Here is a 27,926-nt window from a genome sequence, read left to right on the forward strand (position 1 = left end):
TCTTGACAGAGACTGGTTTTCCATACCAATAGAAAAGCTTTGGATGTGTGCAGGCCAGAGACTCTGTGTATAGTTCCTAAACTCAGCAGTTGTGAAAACTTTCCTTTATGTGTGTGTGTGTGTGTGTGTGTGTGTGTGTGTGTGTGTGTGTGTGTGTCTGTGTTGTCTGGAGGGATCAGATTTGCTTCTCTAAAGATATAGACACTTCTCTGACATCATGACGGTTACATCAACCCTTCACAGAGTGTCTGACTGCATTCTCTTCACACAAGACAGAACTAGCGTTAGCAACGCCTTCCCACCCTTCACCACGTGTTATGCTTACACAAGTTTCACATTACGACAACTCCCCATCCACCCCCACCAACCATTGACTGAAACATGCACAGACACGCTCATACACACACTATCGGTTATACACACATATATATATTGACACACACACACACACACACACACACACACACACACACACACACACACACACACACACACACACACACACACACACACACACACACACACACACACACCAGAGAAGTGGAATGACGGTATGTGCAAAAGCCACTGCTTATCTAACCCTTACCACTTGTGTGTGGTGTGGCAGACGGTTACAAAAGCGTTTTCTGTCAACATCCATCTCAGCAGGATGCATCACACTTCCCCCACCCTCTCATCACCACACACGCTAATGCACACATGCACACACACACACGCAAACACACTAACCTGGACACACAAAGTCAGCTACAGACACTCAGAGAGGTAACTAAGGAGCAGTAAAGGAGGAGGAGGAGGAGGAGGAGGAGTAGGAGGAGCATAACATGGTGGAAAGGAGTAGAGGAAGCAAGGGTTGAAGGGGGGACAACCACCCAGTTTTTAAAAGAGAGAGACCTCCCCCTGTTTATCAAAACACTCTCCAGGCTCATGCACTGACATAAACAATGTGGAGCTGTTTCCTCCCTCAACCTCACCAAAGAGAGGGAGGGAGAGAGAGCAGTCTATCTCTCCAACAACAGAGAAACCTCCCTCAACCTCACCAAAGAGAAGGGGGGGGGGGGGGGGGGGGGGGGGGGCAGTCTGAGGCCTCGTTTATCTCTCCAACAACAGAGAAACTGGGACACATCATGTGAGACGTAATGAAAGTTCATGCATTTCTAATTTAGAATATGTCTTGGGAGCCGGAGGAGGGCTGCTGTGGCTGCTGTACTCCATCTCTGTGCATGCATGTCCACTCTGTCCACACAGACACAGACACAGACACACACAGACACACACACACACCACAAGTGTCTGCCAGACACTTACTGAGGCGACATTAACTAAAAAGCAAACATCTTAATATAGCAACGGCTCCTTGCTAAAACACACACTCATCATATTTGCCCTCTCTGCCCACAGGCTAACAGAGGGGATGCCTGAGAAATGGCCTGTGCTGATGGAAACAATAAATCTGATTCATTGTGCCCTATCAGCACCATGGTCCCAGCTCTCTCGCTCGCTCGCCTCCTGAACAAATGGACATCCGCTGTCCTTGGTTTTTCCTGAACGAAACGGAGAAGAAAGACTACACAGTGTGGTTTGGCTGCCTCTCCTCCCTCCTCCCTTTCTCTCGCGCTCCCCACCCTGACACACACGCACACGCACACGCACACACACACACACACACACACACACACACACACACACACACACACACACACACACACACACACACACACACCAGAGACTCAGTGCTACACCTCCTCCCCTCCTACGGGGCGGCAGTTAGGAGATCCGTAACGAGGTCTACCGTTGTTTCCCATAGGTACAGGTCCATTTAAGCTCCATGAAAACACAAAAGAATCAGGTCAAATGCTGCTCTCCCACTCCTTTGCATTCATTCATGCAGTATGAAGAAACGTGATCAAATTACACCCCAGAACACAAGAGAGAGTAAGTGTGTGTGTGTGTGTGTGAGTGAGTCAGTTTGCGTGTGTGTGAGAGAAGAAAGAAAGACAGTTTTGATTGGTATTGAAGGTAGCCTACTCCTTTCGAACAAGCTGCCCAAGTTAGGCTGTGACAAGTGGGTAAATATACACCTAATTAAACCTGGTGAGCGTGTCACACTCTTCCGTGTCTGACTAAGCCTCGATCCACAGAGCTCCTGTGCTACAATATGACACTATCCTAAATGCCTAAATGTACCGGGGGGGGGTTATACTTTCATACAAGACGAGATGCATACGGCTACGTAGGAAGTTTGTCGAGTGATAAGAAGCATTACCTCTGCCTCTAGGGATCATTTGAAGGAAAATGTTAAAGTGACCTATTTTTAGGCCCTCCACTTCAGGTGGCCTCGCTATAGTTGTTAAGCAGTGCCTAACAAATCCTTGGGCGCATTTAATAAAAAAAACTAAAACAAACCAAAAAAGTCCAGTACCCAAAAGAAACCTCAACCGCTGTAAAAGTAGGACATCTCAGATCAAAAGTGCTAAATTGTAGCCTATATGTTACCCCAGACTTCTGGTCAAATGTAGCGTACAGATAGTTTAGTTACAGCACATCATTCCATATAGGATACAATGTAACAGTAGCAATTGGAGAAGTTAAACGCAATAGTTGCAGTCACACACCTCTGGAAGCGATGATAACCTTGGAAAACCACAAACAACTTACCTTTTGACCGCCTAAAAGGTTGTCTTTAAGCAGCGTAACCTAAGCGAGACTCAAGTAACTTAAAATCATATCCCACTGTTGTTTTCCAACCATGACGTCGCTGTAACCAGCTTGCTGGATAGTTGCGTTAAGTAGGCTATGGATTAACGTTACAGTGCAAAGGTTGGCTCGTTAGTAAGAAATAAAATACCATAGACACACCTTGTTCGCAACTATTTGGCTACGACTATGGATTTAATTACTGTGATCAATGTAGGGAGACGTGTTATTGTTTGTATTTCACTTACCGCATAACGTTACATCTGACGGCTTGTGACTGGTAGCTAGCACTGGAATGTGGCGTATAAATAGTGGACAAAAATATAGCCAAGTATTTTAAAATATGGTCTCGTCTCTAGTTTCTCCAAGAAAATCTACACTAAGAGACCGCTTTCCGTGACGCGCCATTTATGATCACCTTCGAGTTGACAACCAAAGAGTGTACACTTTGTAAAAAACAGGCAGATTCCCCACTCCGTTAGCTACGAGTAGCCTACTGAAATGTTATCAGTTAAGGCGAAGGAAGGGGGAGTCACTTGTTTACCCATAATCCACAGCGATAAGTTATGCAGTCTGGGAAAACGGCAACCCAACTGTCCAACCATTACCTTACACGGAATTTCGAGGTTAAAACGCAAGAAATATCTATCCTTATAAATTCCATACAAGGATGGACACTGGGTATATATAGGTTTCTTAGAAAGCAGACAGGCATCCATAGCATCTAGTAAAATTGGGTATGTCTAGGTGTAGTAATTGTGAAACAGCGACCTTGTGAAAGAATACAAAACAAGACAAACCTCCATCACCGCCAACTGAAGAAATCAATTTCAAGTCAGACTTGTGAAATGGCCTAATTGTTTTTATCATATCAACTTACAGTAGGAATAGATAATGTACCTCACCACAAGGATGGTTATATCAAATAGACTTCAGGATAAAGGTGAAGATAATTCTACTGGCCAAGTAAGAGAGTAGATTGTTGAACTTCATTTTCAAATTCAGTATTTTATTAAACCAAATAAAGAAAATAGCAATAAGCATTATGGATGTGAGAAACTAGAGAGAACACCAAACTAATTTGTTTTTGGTTGCTTGGTAAAATGACTGATTATTTGTTGATCTTTCTGTCAGAGGAATATAACTATTCCTAAAGTAACTGTGAAGTATAGCCTCAGTGAGAGTACTTTAAAAGTATTCAGATCTTCGGCTCAAGAAATAATTCTTGGCCAAAATAAAACATAGGCCTAGCTTTTTCAACCGACAGACTAACATTTAAATCTCTAAATCAATATTCAGACGTCTCCTATCCAAAGCCTTACCATTAGCGCCAGCTTCCGAATATTAATCTGACATTATTTTGCATTTGTAGCATCTAAAGATGAGCTGGTTGTATAATAGGCCTAGTTGAATCATTGAATCGTTTATGGTCTACCTATTGCCTGAATCTTTCCTCTCCTTCTGTATTTCACATAGACAATATGTTAAAAGACAGCAATGATAATACTGACAATAACATTATTAGATACATTTGGGTAGCCTATTTTAGTTACAAGGATTCACACCCTAAATATAGGGTTCAAGACTGCAGGTGACATACGTGTCACACAAACATCCCATGTCGTCAGGCTCGTATATAAGTCTGTCAGTGGCGAAATCAAGCTGTTTACTTTGACTCGGATGTTTGTCCCAGAGGATTGTATACTAGCCGTTTAGCGGGTGTCAGTAATCTACTAACTCAGTAGGCTACTGGACCGATATTGTTTTTGTCCCTAATAAGATGGGACAATTGGGCCTGGGTTCAAAAATACCTTATCTGGTTCCACTCAGTAGCCTACCAATGGTCACCGACAGGGAGAAGGGATACAGTACCTGTGTTGCCAGATCTCGCGAAAGTGTGTTGCCGAGACAGAGACAGAGTTAATTTTCTCTTGATTTGTTGGTCTGAAAAATGCAATCTTAGTGTCAGGAAATTACTCTCTGAAGAAGCGTCTCGGGCGCATTCCTTTACAAACCCCACAGGCTCATAGGAATCTGGGCCTCATTTCCTAATAGTGATGGATCTTAACGATTACGAGTGTTCTCTACAAGTGACTCATCATTCTTTACAGTGCTTGCAAAGCATATTGTTGTTTGCTGTGCTTTTTCTTCTTCTTCTTCTTCTTCTTCTTATTATTATTATTACAGTGCATGCAAAGCAATGCATTTTTTTTAATCGTCATTTTATGATTTGAAAAAGGCTCAACACGTAGGCCTATTTAGGCCTACTGTTTAAAATCCTGAACCTTGCCAATAGTGATATATTATGTTCGCAACCAATCCGATTCTGATCAACGGCTGAGAGACGTTATTTGTATCGTTATATAAATATCGTTATATTGTTATATCGTTAATCGTTATATAAATATATTTACGATATAACGATATATATATAACGATTAACGACATAACGATATTTATATATAAATCCACTCTACTCCCCTGAACAGTGAGGACCAGACCGTCACAAAAGGCAGTACTTGTTGAGTTAGGTTCCTCAAAGCCAGAATGAGTGGGATTTGTTTGTTGCTGTTTGTAAACACACCATTCAAAGTTAGCCCCTCCTCCCTGGCTCAACGAGCGAGAGGGAGAGAGAGAGAGCGCAGTGGTGGTCCAGCGAGCTAGAGAATGAAAAAAGGGAGTCGCATTAGTGAGAACAGCGGAGAAGCAGCGGATCAGATAAATAACTTTATTTTCTAGTTGTTTCACGGAGGTTACGTTCTGAAGCACAACAAAACGCAGCCACAACTCTGCACAACAATTTTGTGTGAATGCTAAACGCACGCCTCATCCTCTTGCCTGCTGTGGACTCTCCGCTCTGCGCGTTTCTGTGTGCCCTGATAGCAATAGGTGGGCCGACAGCCCGCTGGCTTTTAGTTCATCGGGTCCAATGGTGAGTTACAGACGACGTTTTGCCATTCGCTTTCTAAAAACAAATTCTTTACTCATTTAAAACGTGGACTTGAGAGCTCAATGCACTGCAACTTAAGAAAACACATTCAAATAGACAAAACACAAACACATTAAGAAAACGTATTCATTAATGAAAACGTGCTGGAAATTCAGACACCACTACAAATGACAGAAACGACTGCAAATTCTGACAACAATACGGAAGTGTTTCTGGGGGACACATAAAGGCCCATATTAACAGTATCCTATTCATTATTTCGCAGATAAACCTAGTAACCCCGACCCCTAAAAGAAAAAGACGGGGGGGAATAACGGTTCTAGGAGTGAAGTTACACTTTAATTGACGCTGTCCATGTAAACAGTGCTGAAATATAATCTAATTTAAACTTTACCCCCAGCTCTGAGCACGCATGTTCTTTGAACTTTGGAGTCAAGATTCAATGTTTGGTTGCAGTTTAAATTGAACCATTTCGAAAGTACAAAGTACAAAGAACTCGCGTTCGTCAAAATTGAACGCACCTTAGGTTTGTTGCATTTTGAAGTAAACACGAAACGTGTCAGTTTCTCACAGCCGGCGAGCTCATGAACACTGCTTGCAGAGGGCAGCGATGATTTGTAAAATTCCGCGAGTAATTGCCCTTGCATATCTGAGTTTTAGTTTAACCTGCTGTGTTGGTGAAAATGCTGATCCGTTACTTGGAGATATTCCCTTGATAGCCACACATTTTGGCACGAAAGGTCGCTATGAAGAAGTCAACACATACTTGATCAATGACCCACTCGCAGTAAATGAAACGTTAATTCGCTTGCCCTCTTCGGAATGTAGTGCTATTCACCTGTTAACTGTTATACGTCACGGTACTCGGGACCCCACCAACAAAAATGCCAAGAAGATGACGGACTTCTACAACCTAGTCTTATCCAATGCGTCAAACTGGCTTCAGAAAGTGGGCCTATCTCAGTGGAAGATGTGGTATACAGAGGACATGGACGGTCGTCTTGTTGAGAAAGGACGGATGGACCATACGAACTTGGCAATGAGACTCGCAAAGTCTTTCCCAACTTTGGTAACGGAACATAATCTACGAAATGGACACATTAAATTCGTAACAAGCTCCACACACAGGTGTATCAACAGCACCATCGCCTTCCAGAGAGGCCTGAAGAAATCTTTTGGTATTGAAGGTAGGCCTTTGTGTGAAATCTACACATTTTGCGAAACTGATTGGCACATAAATTGTGTTACTTGTTGTTTGATAAACAAATATTCAAACCAACGATATGTTACACAAGAGAGCGCAGGTGTAGGCCTACGCTTACTGTTGCAACGAATCCCAAGTTCCTGCTTTGTTAGTAGCCTATTTTAGCTGGGGTTTTCCAGACATAGAAAGTTTCTGCAGAGCGCCCAAAGCCGAATGAACGCAAAAAAAAAACACATTTGCAGAGCTTGAGAAGCTAATGAACACAACAACTAGCGAGAGAATGCACTCTATCCTTTAAAGGTGGAGTATCTAGGATTTAGTGGTGGTGAGGCTGCCGATTGCAAACAACTGAATACCTCTCGCTTTCCAAGCGTGTAGGGGAAGCTACGGTGGCCGTCAGGTCAAAAATCCAAAAGGCCCTCACTAGTGCCAGTGTTTTGGTTTGTCCATTCTGAGCTGCATTAGAAACATAGGGGACAAAAACAACACACTAGCATTTTGCAGTATGGTCCAACTCCCCAGTATTACTGTCCTGAATTTCTGTTCTGTGCTCTTTGTGCTACATCTGTTGTCATGTTTTATGTTTTATGTTTTGTGTGGACCCCAGGAAGAGTAGCTGATGTTCTGCATCAGCTAATGGGAACCCTGATAAAGTCCTTAATCCTACATCACCTATAATGGTCAAAGCAAGTAGGCAAGTAGATCATAGATTAATTAAAAAAAAATAAAAAACACTTGGGATGGACAGTATTCACTTCAGGAATATTTGAGGAATATTTTGGGATGGCTGAACAAAGTTAAATTGGAGCCCTAAAGGTTCATTCATTTTAGTAGCTAAAGTTTCACAATATCATTAGTGTTAAAGTGGCATTATGTAGGAATTGTACTTCCACGTACAGTTTTAGGGTTAGGACTAGCAGTTTTACCTTAAAATAACAGCTTAAAAAAAATTGGGGCACTACAATGACGTTTAATATGGAGAATCGCCTCCGTGCCATTGCCATACCAGGGTCCGTAGGCATATTACTGGGTTATGTAGGTTTGCCTGAAGCCGCCCGGTTACTACTGTCTGCCGAACTAATAAGTAGCTTATTTGCCGTCTTGCTTTGTCTTGTGTTGCACTTGCAGTGATGTTTGACTGTGTTAGGAAAGTTGTTGACTCACTAGTTTGTCATAGTGTCAAAGTAAGCAAATTTCAAGACGTTTCGCTAGGTTTAGCCGCTAGCATCTCGTTAGCGATTAGCAATTCCTACATAATGCCACTTTAAAAAAAAAAAAACTTTATGGTATGAACAGAAAGCATACACTATGAAAACAGCCTAATTTGCAAGTGCTTGTTGGTCCCTTATCAATTAATAATTTGAAGCCTGCAATTGTAATTTGCTAACAAATATGTAGACTAGCCTTATCCTGTCATGCCCAATACTCAGCTAACTCATATCTCACACCAACAAGTAGATATTCCAGCTACTGGTAATTCCCCTTCAGCTACTTACCGTATGTTCTCCATGACTGCTGTGCATTCTGTGATTTGATTTTTGATTCTCGATTCTTTGTTTGAGATGTTTTACATTAGATATATATATTAGATAGCTAATATATGTGAGACTATTGATCTCAAATTTAGTTACTCACTAAGTTTTTAAATTCAGCACTCTTTCCTCATTTAATTGTTTCTTTCTGCACAGTGTGGAGCGTAGACCCTTTTTCTTTACATTTCACTACATGTTTGTGTATGTGACAAATAAAGCACTTGAACTTGAACTTGATATGTTTTTCCTTTTTATCAGTACATGGAATTTAAGCATGACATATGATAATTATGGTGACAGCTCCAGAAACCAGGTACTCTTCTTTTGCTTCACAGGCGAGGACTATGACTATGAGGTGAATGACGCTCTCATGCGGTTCTTCGAAAAGTGTGACAGATTTGTTGTGGAGGTGGACAAAAACAAGAGTGCCGTGGTGCAATTGGAGCATTTTCTTAGCGGGCCGGAGATGAAGAGGATCTACGAGAAGATGGCTGATCGGCTGCAGGTCCCCTACCCTGCAATCACAGCAGGTCTGGACTCTTTCTCTCTCTCTCTCTCTCTCTCTCTCTCTCTCTCTCTCTGTTAAACTGTTCCAGTTCATTCTCCATTTTCATTATGATGACTGTTAGAGTTTATTGCTTACAATGTAGAAAATGTGTTTGTTACACAAGTTTTGTGTTTGGGGTGGAGATACTGTAATCAGAAGGGACATTTGTGTGATTTTGATTTTTTTTGTGTGTGTTTGGGGTGGGGTGGAAGCATTCCAGTAAAGCTCTTGTGAAACATCCAATATGTTGCAAGCCTTAAGACACCATTTTGGATCAGACGAGTTTCTGTGTGTCGCATTGAACAGCAGGTGGTGCTGTTTGCTCAATTTACACTCCATTGTGCAAACAATTGTGATGAAGGGTACATGATGAGGGTGCCTACTTTACATTGTTCTACAACTCTTGTCGTTGTTACCTTGTTGCAGATATGGCGGAAGCTGCGTTTTACCTGTGTGCTTATGAGTTTGCCATAAAAACGATCAACTCTCCTTGGTGTCAACTGTTTGATGATGTGGATGCCCAGGTACTGTCACTTTTCGTAAACTGTCTTAGTCAGGTAAAGCAGCCTTATGTCCACCAGGCGCTGAACCTGAAGTAGTGGGATTATCCTGTGGGTGGCTCTCGAGTTCACATTCAGGGGAGGGAGAAATATGTTGAAAACCCTTGAGTACAACAGAGCATGAAAATGATATAAACTCACACTAGCTTTACACTGGGTTTGGGGGAGGGACACTGTCCCTCCATCCTCCCTGAGATTTGGGGTGACCTTGGAGTAGACTCACACAAGGTCACACAGGCTTATTTATATCCACAACCACTCAGTATGAAAAAACAAACTGCATTAATTGGCATTCATTCGTATTTCTACTTTTCTTAGCTTCATTGATGCCATGTACGTGTGGTGTTAAATGATCACCAACACCTTTGCCTGTTATTCAATTATTGTCTTTCCTGCAGGTGATGGAATATGCAGGTGACTTGAAGCACTATTGGAAGAAGAGCTATGGCCATGAGATCAACAGCAAATCTAGCTGCGTTCTCTTCCGTGACCTGTTCAATCGTCTCGACCAAGCTGCTAACGACAGAAGGTGAGACCCAGCAAAATATCCTCACTGAACATGGAGTGGCTGCATTCAACCAGTGCCCTCATAAAAGATATTCTGTTGCAGTGTTCTTGTGGTAGGTAGCTAAACAAGGTTCTATTCCCATTGTGTATGAGAAAGCTGAACTTTTTGACCACCTCATTCTTCCTTAACACGAATCTTGCTTTTGTGAGAAAGGTAACACAATCCTGTCGTTCGCTACTGGAAGAGGTGAGGAGGGTAGGAATGGACACCTTTCCTGTGTCAGGGACTGCTGGAGCCTGTAAAGGCTTCCACAGAAGTGGGGGGGCAGGAAGGAGAACGCAGGAAGCGCATGTTGCATAAACAACAAAGACATGTCTCACTTTCCAGACACTGAACCTCTATGAAGCGTGACACACAGTTACACGAAGCTCAAATGATGAGTTTGTGTGAAGAGTGACACGCAGTCACACAATGTTTCATATTTGTTTTGTTTCTGCAAGTGAAAATGTGATCAGGAACAACTGATTGACAATAGGCTAAAAGTATTGTAGTGTGCTAGCTACAAACTCCCCTTTCACATAGATTAACTAGACAAACAGGATACAGCCAGGATATAGCCAGTGCATATTACCTGCACAGTGGCTCAGTTAACCGCTGCCTTTCACCAGAGCTCACAGGACATTGAGCATCAGCACAGTTATGACGACATTAAGTTATGACTACATTAAGTTATGACTACATAAACGGTTTCCAGTGCCACTGAGCCTGACATGAATGACTGGCTGGCTGCAGTGTAACTAGTCAGAATATTGGATGTTCACAAAGAGCAGTCAGGGATTCGTTTCCCGACAACGGTGTCTCTAAGACGTGAAAGGTATACCTTAACACAGTTGTTTACTTTTCTAGGTGTGTTTCCCAAACCACCTCTTGCGAGTTCCCCTGAGAGAAACCTTCCTACATATACCTCAGGAGGCTGAATCCATGTTTCTGACATCTGTTATTGTCATTCACGTAGGTTCCTACATATACCTATACTGCCACTTTCACCTTCATTTCACTGCTGATAACATCTGACCATGACGCGTGAAAGATGGTTTGCACATTTTATAAGAATGTTCTCAGCTCAAATGGAAGAATGTATCTTATCAGCTGTCTGTCCCACACCAATATCTAGACAATAATCAACGATGTATCATTAGTCGATAATCTCATCACTGCCATCAAACCGGTTCAGAACAGAAACTTTGCAAAAGTAAGGCGGATGCGGTTATTTGGACATGCAAGCAAATAGCAAGTGGTGATTTCAGTATCTTTGAATAATTTCAATACCTTCAAAAAGCAATTATATAAGTCAATTTGAATTCCTGTGTGCCACTTGGCTGAGTTTTTTTATGTCTACATTGTATTATCTTTACACATTTTCAACAGTTTTCTTTGATATGCTGACGATATCTATTTCTATCAGAAAAAGACACATAAACATGGATATGAGGATACAATCTATGAAGGCCACATCTGAATCACCACATGTAAAATCTGACTGCTAATGTCCCACTTGAAAATTGTGAATGCCGGTGAATGTGAATACACTCGCACCTGTTGCTAAGTTAAGGGCAATTTAAGGCAAAGATCACAATAGTGAGTTGGACTAAAAGAAAGTTTTCAACTGGCTGCTGAAATGTTGAGATTGAATGGAAAACACAAGTGAGAAACTACAAAATCAGTATTCCACTGGCCATTCATTTATTCCCATCAACAGAATTATGCTACCGCCGCCTTATTTTAAACAATGTGATGAACATGTTTAAACATGGGTGTGTCTGAGAACAAAACTTAAGCAAGTTAAGGGAAACAGAACATCTCCTTATCTCTCCACTCTCTGCTAGTTACTCTGCTTGTCTGCCTGTTGGCTCCTTCTGGTATGTCTTTTCCAAATGACATTGAACTGTATCAACCTGGAGGCATTCATAGAGATAGCACAACTACGGGTCTATTTCTAACCTTACTCTTGTTGGCAAGATCATTGAACTGTATCAACCTGGAGGCATTCATAGAGATAGCACAACTACGGGTCTATTTCTAACCTTACCCTTGTTGGCAAGATCATTGAAATGTGTCAACCTGGAGGCATTCATAGAGATAGCACAACTACGGGTCTATTTCTAACCTTACCCTTGTTGGTAAGATCATTGAAATGTTTTTAATGCAATCCAGAGTGTTTATGTTTATAGTATACTCTTTTCCGACAAGTTGACACAGTTCCCTGGGGTCTCAGTGACATGTCTGTGATATGCTCTGGCCAAAATACCACGAGGATTAAGCACCACAGCGTGCTTCTCACCCTGTCTAAACAGCCCTGTTCAGAACAGTCGATTTGTGCCTGCTCTTTTAAATGATAATGAGCTACTGCTCACAAAGTCTGCTCCAAGGTCAAGTCTCTGTTTATTCTAGCAACGACACAGAAACTAATGGACATACCGACACACTGCAAAGCATGTCTGTTTGCCATATAAGAGATGGATGAAAAAGCACGTTTTCCCCTAGCACAACATGCTAACATTGCTAACCCCTGAGCACCTGAGTGGAACGCAACTGGAACACCCTGAAGAAGTGTGCCGCCACGTGTGGGTTGTTACTCAGCTTAACAACTCGTAAGGAGAGGAGCCAAGTCTGAAGGGCTCGATGAATCATAATGTTTTCTGACCGAGGCACCCCCTAGAAAATCTGACTGTGTTGTCTTCTTTCGCAGCTTGTGGGTTTGTGGCACTCCAGATAACCAAATGTATGTGCACAAGCACTGGAAAAGGGTGTTTTTTTTATAACATGTCCCTTTAACTACAGTTTAATCATTTGCAGTTCAAACAAAGGTTCCTGTGTTTCTATATACCTGTGTCACCCATGAAATCCTACTTGACCAATCAGAAAGACACTGTGGAATAGTCTGGAGTAGAGGGATATGATACCCCTGCTGCCATCATAAAAAAGGAACAACTTGTTAGGAGTCTACCATACAAATAAATGTACCTATTTGTTTTTTGCCATGTTTTTCATAGACGTAATGCATTCTCCCTTGATAATCAGGAAGCAATAGTATACTATTCCATTAACATGTCTGCAGAAGTGAAAAGTGCCGTCTGCTATTCTAATCCAATACTTTTTTGTCACATTCAGCATTCTGTAAAGGAGGAATAAACATAGTGGCTCGGAACCAGCCATAAACAATTCCAGCCAATCAGCAAGTTGCTTCAGGGAGGGGTGTAATTTTATTATCTGCTTAGTTCAAATATCAGCAACCGTTTGCCAGAATTGCAGAGTCTGCAATTCAACGTTATGTTGCCTCATTGCACAGTAAGCACAACACAGCCTTTATATCTTAATAATAATAATAATAATGATAATAATATCTTAATTATCACCATAATTACTGCACTACATATCCTGCAAAGGGGCATTACCTCATTTAAATGCAATGTAGTAGTTCTGCAATAATTCCTTGAAAGAACCCATTAGTCATGAAGTGATTGATGAGGTGTGGTGTGGGTGGTTTCAGTCAGCAGATTGTTTCTAGCCCGTACGTTATACACTATGGAACCCTCCTGGTTTCATAACACGTGCTTAGTCATTCACTGAAATTCATATCCATCTTCAGGACTAATTGCTAGCTCACACGCTCACATCTAGATCAAAAGTCACGTATACACACACACACGCCTGCATATCTGAAAGCCGTAGGAGGAGAATGCTGTGTCATAGTGACTTTCACTATGTTTACACAAAGTCACAAGCATGCAAGCTATGTAAGTATGTCTGGGCGTCTTATTCTATGTGGTAAGTGATGGCGTTTCAGCTTCAGAACTACAAGTTTACAAGTCTTTTATTTGTCAGATGCACAAAATGACACAGGGTCAGACTGGGCACTGAAATTCTTATGACAAGGCGCCGCCCAAACCTACCATACCATAACATCACATACTATAACATAACAAACCATGACGTACACTCTGCACAAGTACTATGAACATAATTTACACATAATAAACATATAAACATATAACCATATATATATATATATACTACTATGTAATTACATCATGCATTAGAGTATTCATTACTACTGTGGTACATTTGTGAAATCAACTCTCCGACAGAAATTGTGCGCATTGTGGGACAGGAGCTCACCATTAATTACTGGATGTGTACATTTGTTTAACTGAATAGTTATGATATTGTTCTTGCTTATGTATTGAAGGCAACAGGGTATTCATATTTTCAGGGTATTCAGTTTTCAGTTGTCTATCTAAAGTCTATCTTTAATTTCTATTTTAGAAGGTGCTTAACCCTGTGGCCTATCTTCACACAGAAATGCACCAGGAAATGTTTCACGTTTAGAGAATACGTTGTGCTGAGTCATCTCTCTCTCTCTCTCTCTTTCTGTTTTTCTCTCTTTCTCTCTCTCTCTCTCTTTCTCTGTCTGCTGTCTAAGGTCTGGCAAGGTGTATGAGGCTGTGACGGTGCAGGTCGGCCACGCAGAGACGCTGATTCCTCTTCTCACCCTTTTGGGGCTGTTCAAAGATGTCGACCCCTTGACCTCCACTAACTTTGCCACGCAGACCGGGAGGGTCTTCCGCTCAGGGCGTATAGTGCCGTATGCTAGCAACCTAGTCCTGGTGCTGTATGATTGTCCTGAAGGCCTCAGGCTCGAGACTAGACTCAACGAGCAGCCCTTGATGCTTCCCAAAATGGACACTCATTTGCCACTGTTTGAGGATGTCAAGCGTAACTATGCTAAGCTTCTACAGGGATGTGACCAAAAAGCTGTGTGTGACCTGCCAGAGTGATCAGCTCGTGGTGGATTGGAGTGGTGTTTTGCAAGGAATTGTGTCGACATTATATGTTTTTTCAACCACACGTCACCACTATATGCAAACATGACTTCCTATCAACACAAAGATACAGGCACAACTGTAGGCACATATTGTATCGCCATGACAATGCACAACAGATTATTTAGCCTAAACCTCCCTCCACCAGACTTAGCTTTAGGATTTTGTGTCATGAAATTTGCTCAAATGTCCTGCAGTAAAAGTCTTGCCCAATAAGACAGCACTATGTTTGATTCATTGCCCATCCTTGCTACAAGAGACTTGCCTGTGTGAATGCTGCTGCTGTTATGCTTTTTTTTCAAAGAGCATCACTCCCAATTAGACCTGGATTTTTTCCCTACTATACCCGTTTAAGTATCACAGATAAAACCAATGTCGGAAACCACTCTGGATTTTGGTGTGTGATACTTGCATGTAAAATGTGATCATTTCAGCTTTCAAAATAATTTAAGGGTTCAATAAGGGTAGCCTTAAATAACCTCAGTAAATTAAAATATAACAGGAATCGGCCTGGCAATCTGCTATTGTATATCCCATTGACCCTATTGACAATGACCTTTAAGTTTAATGTTAATTGAAATGATGTTCATCGGACATTAACTGGAAAGAAATTAAATGTAATAAGGATAGGTAAGAAGGAGGACCTGCACATGAGAGGCTACCACAATTAGGCATCACAGTTCTGGTAGCAGAAGCCTATGAGGGAATCAGCTGCATGTGAGGAGAATGGATGCAAGTTAGGGTTCGATGGACTGAGGGCTACAGCAGGTGGTCATTTGCCGTCTGCATTAAGTAACCTAGGCCTTTTGGCAAAACGTCTCAGAAAGACGTTATAGGGAGAATTCATGTATAACCAAAATCTGTTAAACTAACACCAACGCCTCGTTTCTTTGCGAATTCTGTTTCGTATTTCCTCCACCCACGCACTGGCACTGTTGATCCAGCCCTTGTGATGTGATTTTGGGACAATATCGTCTGGCAATATGTAGAATGATACTCACTGAAAGGGGCAGGGCGGAGAAACGCTACGTGTCTTCAGGAACTCTTAAAAACCCCGACCCCTTTAGGCTCCTCACATCGGCTCCGCAACTCTCCCCGCCCAGAGCGATTTGCCCCGTCCCGGCCCAGGAGACAAGCGTCCAGAGTCCACTGCTCACTCGAGCGAAATCACGATGTCCGGAAACAAAATGCAGTGCACGGTAAGACGAATAACTGAACTTTTCGTGCTATGTCTACTAGTTAAAAGAAGTAGCATGCATCAGACTACAGAATGTTACAAAGTTTTGAGAGGCAAAGACCGTGCTCCTTTGTACACGGGCTTGTTATTTTCCTCTGACAACTTAAACTGGCTGTAAACTTTTGAGTTGTTATGTAACCGCAGATATGTATGGTTGTTTGTGTTGAGAAAGAAATGTATAGATGCTTTAGCAACAGTACTGTAGACTGGCTAACAGTTCTTCACCTCCGTGCATTCAGGATACACCATTGTTTGGAATTATTCATCAAATAGATAGCGAGTTTTGAAATGATTCATTAATTAATTAATTACATCAATGTCCCCTCTCGCGAATTCGTTTGAGTTTGACAGGATGGATGGGCTATGCAAAGTGCTGTTTCTAAGCTACTGGTTTAGTTTATCTGTGACTTTAAGCTGTTTATGTTTTCAGGTGTGAAGTGGCTCTTTCAAGTGTCTCTTAAACCTCTGTAATAAACATGTCCTGTCATTTTAGAGATAAAACTCTCTCCTTACGGTTTTTGAATAATGATTATTTAATTCGTTTGACAAAACAAACATTAACGATTTAGATCCATATTTCTTCTTATTGATATATGTATTGAAACCAGTCTAGTGCTAAAAGGATTCCCAGGTTAGTTAACTTATTGTCTTTCCAAATGATCCAATCAAAGCAAAACTCTGTTTGTTGGTTAGTAGGACATTTGTTGAACTGGAACACTACATAGAATACCACAACACTACATAGTATACACTACATAGACTACACGTCATAGAATAAACTACATAGAATACACTACATAGAATACACTACTTAGAATATACTACATAGAATACACTACATAGAATACACTACTTAGAATATACTACATATAATACACTACTTAGAATACACTACATAGAATACCACAAAGGGTATTTTAGGAAAGTGATGCACTCAGGGGGAAATAGAGAAATGGAGACTTCAGTTGAGTAGTAGCTTGCTCACTGTGGAGGAATACAGATTGTGGTTGAGCTGTAGCCCGCTCACAGTATAGTGCTTTGTGAATGAATTAATGAATGAATAGGCCTATTTGTTTACCTCCAACGTCTACCCTCCGAATACTAGCTGGAGTGTGCGGCGGCAGGCCCACGGGGAGTCTCACAGTGTGGGTTCACACTCATGGAACAGACGTTACTCACTTCTGAGATAAATGCAGTTTTCCAGGGCTCAGGTCTGGGAATGTAATGGCTGATGTATGAGTGTGTTGTCCCCGCTCTGATGATTACTCCCATGTTTAATTTGTACCACTCCGCCTCAGTCACTGGGATGTGTTGATTCAAAGAAGCCATAGAATTTAAACCCGTGTAAACATGCGTCTGGTGGTCTGGGTCTGAGGCGGACGGGCCGAGATCGAGATGTCAAGAGCTTGCATTGTATCATTCCCTTTGGGTGGGGTAGAGAGGATGGTTAGGTTAGGCACTTGTGTGTGTGTGTGTGTGTGTGTATGTGTGTGTGTGTGTGTGTGTGTGTGTGTGTGTGTGTGTGTGAGTCAGTGTGAGTGAGTGTGTGTGTGTGTGAGTGTGAGTGTGAGTGTGAGTGTGAGTGTGTGTGTGTGTGTTTGTGTGTGTGTGTGTGTGTGTCTGTGTGTGTGTGTGTGTGTGTGTGTGTGTGTGTGTGTGTGTGTGTGTGTGTGTGTGTGTGTGTGTGTGTGTGTGTGTGTGTGTTTTCAAAGCATCTGGAAGGCTCCAAAGCAAGTGGGCACTGAATCTGCCACATCATCACTGCTCAGCTGCAGCACACTGACCACATTGTCCATTCGACTCTCTCAGAGCAGCCATGGGCCAACGTCATGGTCCAAACAGTATGCCTTCACACAGTCACCCTACTCCAGTCTCCGCCAGCAAGTCAAGTAGTGGGTGTGATACCCTTAAGCAGACACACTAAGCAGTGGGAAAGGGGAGTTTATGTGAAAACTACCCGAACATATAATCCGTCAAGAGTTTGGTGTAGCCCTTTTGAAATGACAGACAGAATCCAGAAGAAAACGCATTTTGTGTTGGGCGCATGAAATATATACAGATACAGAAACACACACACACACACGTACAATGACTTTCTTTTGTACATTCAGTCTTTGTGTTCATTCACAAAATACAAAAAGGCCTAGATGCTTATCCAAACATGGGTGGTAATCGCAAAGCCTCTCGCTGTATTTACCTAAGGGTGCAGGCAAGAGTTTGCTAATACTTCAATAATAATAATACTTAAATAATAAAGTTGATGGACAAGAAAGATTTGTCCTAGAAATGAGCGTTGAAAGTGAACTGCGCATATTCAGGACAAGTTTATATTGTTTTACCCATGTACAGTGGTGTTAAGGTATTTGAAGATGGTAAAAATGTTATCCTAAGGAATACTACAAAAAAATGAATAAGTTGTGACTGTTTGCACTGAATAGAAGTATTTCATTTTTTTAAAGCATCACAAATAAAAAAGTAAACAATTCATAAACACTATTAAGTTATTGTGTTCTCCTTAGAATCTACAAAGGTCCACAAACGTGGTGTATCAGGCCCACCATGTGAGCCGCAGCAAGAGGGGACAGGTGGTGGGAACCAGAGGAGGATTCAGGGGCTGCACGGTCTGGCTGACAGGTATACAATTACACCCATCACCCTGAACGCTACTTCATTCCATACCATAAACCAGCTGGCTTTACAAACCCAGATGTAGACTGCGCAAATGTGATGAGTTCGGTTTGCTTTTGTGTGGTATGAACATCACAAAGAATATCACAATTGCAGAGATCATAGCTGAACCTAATGAGACAAGAAGTGTCCATTCTGAACACAGATTAATTGTTCACATTTACTGTAGAAATTGTTGTTGTAACAGAACCTAACCAGCGGTCTGAAAAACGTGGTCATCATATAAACCCACACCCAATTGAAGGAATTTGTGTTACAAGCACCACACCCAGGCCAAATTATCCAGTGAATGAGGTCTGGTTGTTCCTTATAAAGTGACTGGTTCAAGTAAATAACAGCAGTATCTTTTGTAACTCACAGTTGTCATTGTTCTTCCCAGGTCTGTCTGGTGCTGGTAAAACCACTGTTGGCTTTGCCCTAGAGGAGTACCTGGTGTCCCACAGCATCCCGTGTTATTCCCTGGATGGAGACAACGTTCGTCATGGGATGAACAAGAACTTGGGCTTCAGTGCCGTGGACCGCGAGGAGAACATCCGTCGCATTGCTGAGGTGGCCAAGCTGTTTGCTGATGCAGGACTGGTCTGCATCACCAGCTTCATCTCACCATTTACTAAGGTCAGTGACATAGTAATTTCCTCCATCTGATGTCAGTAGATAGTACATAAATATGTAGGCGATAGTGGTACAGGAGGTAGAGAAGTCGTTTAGTAATCAGAAGGTTCGATTCCCTGTCGAAGCGTCCTTGAGCAAGACACTGAACCCCTAATTGCTCCCGATGTGCAGTGTGCCATCAGTGTAAATGTAAAAAAAAAAAAAAAAATGTGTATACATCCTTGTAAGTCGCTTTGGATAAAAGCGTCTGCTAAATGACTACCGGTAAATGTAAATGTAAATATGCAAGACATAAATTAATATATAGAATCTGACTATATAAATTAATATATAGAATCTGCTTGTAGAAGTCTGACCTCCGTAAATTGGAGATGTAGATTACATAACTCCTCTATACATTACGTAGCTCCTACCTCCATCTTATGTACATACCTGTAGATCAAACCATAATTATATCTTACACATATGGCATAGTTTTGAACTCTGTCCAGCTAATAGTGGATTTTATTGATCTCCATTATTATTTATTGCTGCCGATGTCACTTATCGACGTGAATAATCTATCTGTTCATACCTCCAGTCTTATCTGTTTGACCTTTGCCCCCTGGTGTAGGACCGTGATGAGGCACGTAGCATTCATGACAAGGCGGGCCTTCCTTTCTTTGAAGTGTTTGTCAACGCACCTCTGGAAGTGTGTGAGAGTCGTGATGTCAAAGGACTCTACAAAAAGGCACGTGCTGGAGAAATTAAAGGTAATGTCACACACACACACACACACACACACACACACACACACACACACACACACACACACACACACACACACACAAACTAGATTTTTGTTAGTTTAGTTTAATTTAGTGGTTCCTTGCCTTGTTCAAGGAATATTTAGGAAATCGAGATAGTTATACTGGTGAGGGCTTTAACTTTCCAAGTGCACTTCCATACATTTACTACATACATTTATATTTGAATATATCCTTAACCACTTAAGAATTCATTATAAATCGTATAGTATCAGAGGAAGGTTGCTGTCAACTACTTGACATAATGCTGTTCCTTTGATCTTTACTGTGTCCCTGTACCTTTAACATGTCAGTGGTTTTATCTTATTGGCCATCTCTCCTCTAAGGTTGCCTACTCACATTCCAGAGGGTTTTTCCCCTTTATCTTTCTGCCAGTATGGTTTTTCATGAGGCTTGTCATGGTTATGTCATGTATATTCATCTGTATTATAGCTTAGTTCAAGTTCAAGTTCAAGTTTATTTATATAGCACATTAACAAACACAGAGGTCATTCAATGTGATTTATACGGTAAGCTTAAAAGACTTAAAACTTAGGCAACAATGTGATTTATACGTTATGATAAAGAGACTATGGCAACACTTTAAAATTTAAAATAAAAAGCAGCGCAAAGATAAAAAAGTAACAGTGTAAAAACCAAAGGGCAAATGTTCACTTTATTACTTTTTAAACTCACACGGCAGTCAAGTGATGGATTGAAGGCAGTGGGCCCCACTAGCTGACCAGCTCCTGCAGATCTAAGAGACCTACCAGGTTTATATTCAGCAAACATTTCAAAGATATATTTAGGGCCCAGACCTTCAAGTGACTTATAGACATTAAGTAATACGTGGAATTCAATTCTGTATCTAACTGGGGACCAATGGCCAATGGTAGCTGTCTAAAATACTATTTTTGAAGGCCAGTAAGGAGAGCATTTCAATAGTCAACCCCGCAGGACACAAAGGCACGAATACGTTTTCTTTAAATAGCTTAGACACAAAGTCTCTGACCTTAGCTATGTTTTTGAGATGCCAAAATGCTGATTTAGTTATGGCTTTGATGTGGTCACTGAAACTGAGGTCCCCCGTCCATGAGTATGCAAAGAGTTTTACCATGGGTTGCATGGACTACCTCAGTCGTGTCTTTATTTAATTGAAAGAAAGAGTGTTGCATCCAGCCATCCTACGCTCAGCTTTTTCTGCATTTTCTCTTGCTACTGTTGTGACATTCCTGTATGGTGTTTTATGTTTAATCATTTTAGCTTTGACATATTTAATATGCTACGGTATCAAGAACCCTGGGAATTGTAGAGTTAAAGTGACTAAGATGGTCATCCACAGATTTCGCTGTTATACTTGGTGTCATAGCTATGGCTTTCATAAATAGAGTTCTGGTATTTTCGTTAATGTACCTCTTATTGACGGTTTTACAGTTAGTTTGGGTTTATTGAAGTGACCAGCTCATCAAAAAACAAAACAGAAATGTTCAGATAGAGCTAGGTTCAGAACATTTACAGTAGGATTACTGAAAGCCATGCTGATAGCCAAATCTAGTGTATGATCTCGGATATGAGTAGGGTCATTTACATGCTAAGACTAAAGGCAGAGTCAAGTGTCAGTTCTGTGATTGTTTTTGTTGATTTATGTGCTAATTCTACATGTACCATATTAAAGGCCAGAATCACAGACTGTACCTTTAATTCTGCCTACAGTTGAACACGGTGTGTACATTGTCTTAATGGACTTTCATTTGTTTGTTTTCACACAGGTTTTACCGGCATTGATTCTGACTATGAACGTCCAGATGCCCCTGACCTAGTTCTAAAAACAGGGGAGCTCACAGTGAATGAGTGCATACAACAAGTGGTGGACCTCTTGAAAGAGCAAGTTAGTATGGATTAAACGACACAATGTTAACCTCCGATAGCAATCAGCAACACATAGTACAATACATAGTTGACATGGGAGTGTCGTCCTAAAGCATCCTTAAAGGTGCATTAAAAGTCCAGTATGTAGTGTTTGTTCTCAAAAACAAGATTAAAACATTGCATCGTTTTTCTTTGTTTATTTGTTGGTTGTTGTGACAGATTTTGTTTACATGTCCTTGGGTCAGATACCCAATGGTATGCTGTCCGACTGGATATCTGTCATGTCCTGTCAGTGTGGATATTATAATTCCTGATAAAATACGACATCTACTGTAATAACCCGTTTCCTCTCTCTCTCTCTCTGTAAATAGAGTATCGTTCCGAGTGGGGTCGTGGGGGAGGTAAACGAACTCTTTGTACCAGAGAACATGCTGGAGACGGCCAAGGCTAATGCTAGTGCACTGCCCACTATCACCATCAACAAGGTAACTTCCTTGTCTCCATAGAGACCCTTTCCAGCATCTGCACTTTAGTGCCTCACTGTGTCAGTCTGTGCCAATTTCTAGCCTCATTATCACACAAAAGTAATCGGTGGTCAATATTTGACAGGATTACATAAATGGCTAGTGACGAGTTTATGATTCCCAGACATTATCGTGTGCTTGTTGCAGTGTGTGGATTGCATTGAAGAGGAGTGGACAAACGGACGCTGCTTTATCATTTATCTTCTGATGTTACTTCGATAACATGACTGTTCGACCTTTATTCTGACTATTTGACCTTTAATCTTGCACTCAGTTGAACTTCACTGGAGCTACAGTAACAGTATTGGGTCTTATCTTTTAAACTGTACTGTAAAGCTCAGTATAAAGGATCCTTGCTGACACTTTGATGACACTCTTTTTCATCACTAACACTTCCGCCATCTCTCCAGCTGGACCTCCAGTGGGTGCAGGTGCTGTCGGAGGGTTGGGCCAGCCCCCTGAAGGGTTTCATGAGGGAGAGAGAATACCTGCAGGTTCTTCACTTCAATAACCTGCTAGATGGTAAATAATCCCCCTTCTCTTCTAAAACACAATTTCACTTACTCAGTCTGCCAGAATGGGTGACTCAACTAAGCAAGATGGTCATCTTTCCTATGCAACACATACAAAGCCCCCGGGGTTTAGACACACATACAATACAGGGCATATTCTAGTTTTTCTGGTGTTCTGTAGTCTATGCAACATAGTTTTATTGGTTATATTGTCAAACAAAGAGGAAGGTGAGCAGGATTACATTTAGAAAACAGCAAACAAATTTATCTACTGATCCTCTAAACCCACCACACCAGTGTTCCATCTTTAAGGAAACCGAAGGCATAGATCACAGCATATGACATAGAGTATGTACATAAGACCAATTAATTGGTACTGTCGGTGTAAGGTTTTACAAGATGAACACACAACAAATAGCCCATAAAACTAAGCCAGTAGCATCACTACCGCACAGAACTCAATATCCTTTTAAGGATGGCTTATTACGATATCAGGTCTGACGTGGCTTTTATGAGCGACAGTCGTGGAAGAACAAACATCTTCCCACCCCTTTTCACTTGTGCCATCTGTGGGCCACAGGACAAAAGGGATTTAGAAGATATAGCAAATACAGACACAAAGAAGAACACACAGGGTACTACCCTCAAGACAAATAGTGTGTGCGCAACACAAGTTTGTACTGGGATTATGCTGTATGCAAACCTCCTGATTTTATCCGTTTCAAAATGACAAACAATACAGTATAATACAATACTATTCGACTGTAGCATTGTGTTTCATTGAGTGTGGTGAAGCCGGAGATGTGATGAAGTGCCTGAACGGCATGTGATCTCTCCTCAGGTGGAGTGATTAACTTGTCCATTCCCATTGTACTGCCCGTATCCACGGAGACAAAAGAGCAGCTGAATGGATCTGCCGCCGTGGCGTTAGAGTTCCAGGGGGTCAGGGTGGCGATCCTGCGCAACCCAGAGTTCTACGAGCACCGCAAGGAGGAACGCTGTGCCAGACAGTGGGGAACGACCTGCCCCAAACACCCTTACATAAAGGTGCTGGTTGCCTAGATACCTCTGTCATGCCACAGGCCCGTTCACCCAGAGCTGACACTCAGGCTTTGAGTACTCCTGACTGAGTGTTAATCAGTTACACTGTGCATCAGGCGCTTCACTCACTGTCAGTATCATGACACATAATCTTTAACCAAATCCGCAGTCGAGCTCTAGTGATGCACATTCCGTCAGTCCGGCTCTTGTAACTTGAAAAGCAGTTTTTATTCGTTGTTGTCACTGAAAACTCAATACTCAATACAAACTCAAACACAGCAACTCCACGTGAATAACAAGTCTATGAATAACGTGATCATGCACCTGTTCTGGGATAGATGGTGTTGGAGAGTGGAGATTGGCTGAATAACGTGATCATGCGCCTGTTCTTGGATAGATGGTGTTGGAGAGCGGAGATTGGCTGGTCGGTGGTGACCTTGAGGTGCTGGAGAGAATTAGATGGGACGATGGCCTGGACCAGTACCGACTCACTCCTAAGGAACTGAAGCAGAGGTTCAAAGAGATGAAAGCAGGTGAGAGAGACAGGCAATGCAGTCTGGCTGCTGGAAACGTACAGCAAACATATATAAGTCTATGACATTAACATTATGCGCAGTAATCATTTATTGTCTTTAAAGGAAAAGTTTGTTTTGGATTCTGTCTGAAATCAAACTTAAGTAATAAATAAATGAATATACAGTCCATATAGCAGACATGCTCATTGTTGCTCAGTTGAATACGGTCACATATACAGTCCATATAGCGGACATGCTCATGTTTGCTCAGTTGAAACCTATTTCTGCCCGCCTATCCCTGTGTTTGACCATAGATGCGGTCTTTGCATTCCAACTGCGGAACCCGGTGCACAACGGCCACGCCCTGCTGATGCAGGACACGCGACGCCGCCTCGAGGACCGCGGCTACCGGCGCCCCGTGCTCCTCCTGCATCCGCTGGGCGGCTGGACCAAAGATGACGACGTGCCGCTTCCGTGGCGCATGAAGCAGCACGCTGCCGTGCTGGAGGAGGGCGTGCTCAACCCCGCCTCAACCATCGTGGCCATCTTCCCCTCGCCCATGATGTATGCAGGCCCCACTGAGGTAAGACGAGGTCACCGCGGAGATGAGGGATGCTTGTCTGGGAATGATCCTTCAGATGAAGTGCAGGGATGTCATCCTTATCCAGATGATTTCGCAGTCACATCCAATCAAAAGAATAGAAGGATAGCAATTGAAAACTAATCAAAAGTATCTTGGAGACACCTCTTACCAAAGAGACAGTGATGGCAAACATTTGAGAACTATACATATTGTGTACTCAGGAACCTGTGCATGTGATGACACAGTACTTTGCATGTATAAGGGTGTGACGATGTGATCGTCACTACAGATGAGTATGTGCTCTGACTGCCATGCCATTGAGACTGTGATCGTCACTACAGATAAGTATGTGCTCTGACTGCCATGCCATTGAGCCTGGCTCATTGGCGTTGCGGTCAGAGTGCATGTTTAGCACCCTGTAGACCTGGGTTCGAGTCTGGGTGGGGTGACCACGCTCTCCCTTCGCGACAAAGGGGGAGAATAAAATAGGAATTTAGATCAAGAATTAGAAGAGGCAGCTAATTGCCCTTTGGGGTGCATTTGTGCAATTCCTCCTGTGTCCACTGTAGGTGCAGTGGCACTGTCGTGCAAGGATGGTGGCAGGGGCCAACTTCTACATTGTGGGGAGAGACCCAGCAGGAATGCCCCATCCCGAGTCAGGGCAGGACATGTACGAGCCCACGCACGGGGGCAAGGTCCTCTCCATGGCCCCGGGGCTCACGTCAGTGGAGATCATCCCATTCAGAGTGGCAGCTTATAACAAGACCAAAAAAGCCATGGATTTCTATGACAAAGAGAGGTTAGGCCAAATTGAAATGCTCCTTTCTCTCTCTCTCTCTCTCTCTCTCTCTCTCTCTCTCTCTCTCTCTCTCTCTCTCTCTCTCTCTCTCTCCCTCTCTCTCTCTCACACACACACACACACACACATCAAAACACAAACTCATACATACACTTTAACAGAAGAAAGCTAGTCATAGAGCTGATTATTTTCTCTCAGACCCTAGAGAAATACACTCACACACACTCTAATCACCCCCTCTCACTCCTCTAAATGTATTTGTGTGTGTGTCTGTGTGTCTTCTTCAGACATGCTGAATTTGAGTTCATCTCTGGAACACGAATGAGGAAACTGGCTCGGAGCGGAGAGAATCCCCCTGATGGCTTCATGGCCCCTAAAGCCTGGAAGATCCTGACCGAGTACTATGGATCCATACAAAAAGACCAGTAGATCCTGACCGAGTACTATGGATCCATACAAAAAGACCAGTAGATCCTGACCGAGTACTATGGATCCATACAAAAAGACCAGTAGCTGCAGGACACAGCACAACCAGGCAAATTGAGACGACTACAGCTCAATCAAAATGCCAGTATCAGTTTACTACTGTAGTTGAACTACCCAAATACAGGTGTCCACAGACAGATGGGAATCCTCATGAGTAGAGACTACACACACACACCTCATCACATACGGCACAGCAAATATAAACAGTATCATTCATAACATGCCTAGACCATGAATACATATTATATCTTACATAGTATGTCAAAGTTTACAACTCTGTGGAAGAGACAGCGATAGACATCGTCATGAAGTTCTCGCACATCTCATAGGGCTTACCAAAGTTTTCCTGGTGTCAAAAAGAGGTCAAATCTGTGTCTGTGTCAAGATCATTCCATTTTTTCTGTGTACCTGTAAATCTGTTGAAACTTTATATGCACAGGGGAACATTTAAATCACATTCAATGTAAAGATTTTTAAATCAGTTAATCCGTCTACACTGTAAGGGTTCATTCAGTGACTTTTAGACTGTGAATTATCTTAATATTTCCAGATGATTATCTAAATAGACCAGGACATTTTTAAATGCCAGAAAAGATTATTACAATCATTTACTTTGTATACTCTTGTTGATATTTATCTTTTATAATTAGAATAGTTAGAAATAGTTTATGGGATTTGGAGAGGGATCTTTACATTATGTTGAACATGTACATACTTCCATAAGGAAATTAAATTGTCCATTTGTTTCATGACTAAGATATATTCGAACTGCACCCATCACGAACCTGGATAGAATACCTGAATTTAGCAGTTCTCATCTAGAAACATTTTAAATATTACAACTGGGATAGATCTAATGGTTTTGTTAAAGGCATCCTCAGCCATTTGTATTTATTGTCTACCTTCTGGACCAACTGAGTAAGATGATTAAACTGGAATCAATGGAACATTCTTGTTTCTGAGAGCGAGTCAGTGATACCTTGATGTTATGAAGTCTGCTATTATGCCAAAGAGAGATTGAGGAAATACATATTCAGTGAAGTTCATGAAATCATTGGTTGTCTCGGGTCTTTCGAGAGCATACTTCCTCGTCCAGGCGACCCAGCCGGCGGTCGACCAGACCCAAACTTGTGTCTAAGATAAAGATAAGATAAGATAGACTTTTATTAATCCCGTTAGGGAAATTCAGGTGTCATAGCAGCAAGATTTATGAAGTGAATAGGACAGGAATGGGAATCAAACATACACATACATTTTTTTTAAATAAAAACAGTCCAGCTTCCTCCGCGTTCTCTCCTCGCCAACTTCCTCCAGACCATCCAGTTAGGAGTTGGGGGACTCTATCTCCCGCTCCGTCTAGATGGCAAACTAGCTACTCTACCCCCATGGCTCTC

At 42.0% G+C, this 27,926-nt stretch overlaps 3 protein-coding genes across 10 annotated transcripts in view; 2 read left to right on the plus strand and 1 right to left on the minus strand.

Annotated features, from left to right (window-relative positions):
- The window catches only part of sgms1a (sphingomyelin synthase 1a), a 37,466-nt gene extending 30,217 nt beyond the window's left edge, over positions 1-7,249 (minus strand). For 5 of the 7 annotated variants that reach the window (XM_031579559.2, XM_031579555.2, XM_031579554.2 and 2 more), the window contains exon 1: positions 2,946-3,214. The gene's annotated coding sequence lies outside the window, so the exon portion shown is untranslated. Of the gene's footprint in view, positions 1-2,658; positions 3,215-7,207 lie in introns of those variants that run through there. The other 2 variants (XM_042709629.1, XM_042709627.1) reach the window with 2 other exon arrangements.
- On the plus strand, positions 5,637-15,097 carry minpp1a (multiple inositol-polyphosphate phosphatase 1a). Its single transcript, XM_012828213.3, has 5 exons — positions 5,637-6,834; positions 8,719-8,913; positions 9,357-9,454; positions 9,889-10,019; positions 14,482-15,097. The coding sequence occupies exons 1-5, from the start codon at positions 6,258-6,260 to the stop codon at positions 14,834-14,836; spliced, it is 1,356 nt and encodes a 451-aa protein (XP_012683667.2). The 5' UTR covers positions 5,637-6,257; the 3' UTR covers positions 14,837-15,097.
- A 509-nt stretch (positions 15,098-15,606) lies between these two features.
- Positions 15,607-27,479, plus strand: papss2a (3'-phosphoadenosine 5'-phosphosulfate synthase 2a). 2 transcript variants are annotated; one of them, XM_031579279.2, is made up of 13 exons: positions 15,607-16,080; positions 18,638-18,752; positions 19,186-19,421; positions 20,032-20,170; positions 21,973-22,091; positions 22,444-22,557; positions 23,007-23,118; positions 23,950-24,155; positions 24,547-24,682; positions 24,979-25,247; positions 25,817-26,046; positions 26,334-26,433; positions 26,476-27,479. In XM_031579279.2, exons 1-13 carry the CDS (start codon positions 16,054-16,056, stop codon positions 26,515-26,517), a joined length of 1,845 nt encoding a protein of 614 aa, XP_031435139.1. In that variant the 5' UTR covers positions 15,607-16,053; the 3' UTR covers positions 26,518-27,479. The 2 variants fall into 2 exon arrangements, with proteins under 2 accessions (XP_031435139.1, XP_012683666.2); XM_012828212.3 differs by having other exon boundaries at positions 15,608-16,080; positions 26,334-27,479.
- Positions 27,480-27,926: the final 447 nt, after the last annotated feature.

The sequence above is a fragment of the Clupea harengus genome, chromosome 13, assembly GCF_900700415.2.
Source record: "Clupea harengus chromosome 13, Ch_v2.0.2, whole genome shotgun sequence".
In the NCBI taxonomy this organism is placed as follows: Eukaryota; Metazoa; Chordata; class Actinopteri; order Clupeiformes; family Clupeidae; genus Clupea; species Clupea harengus.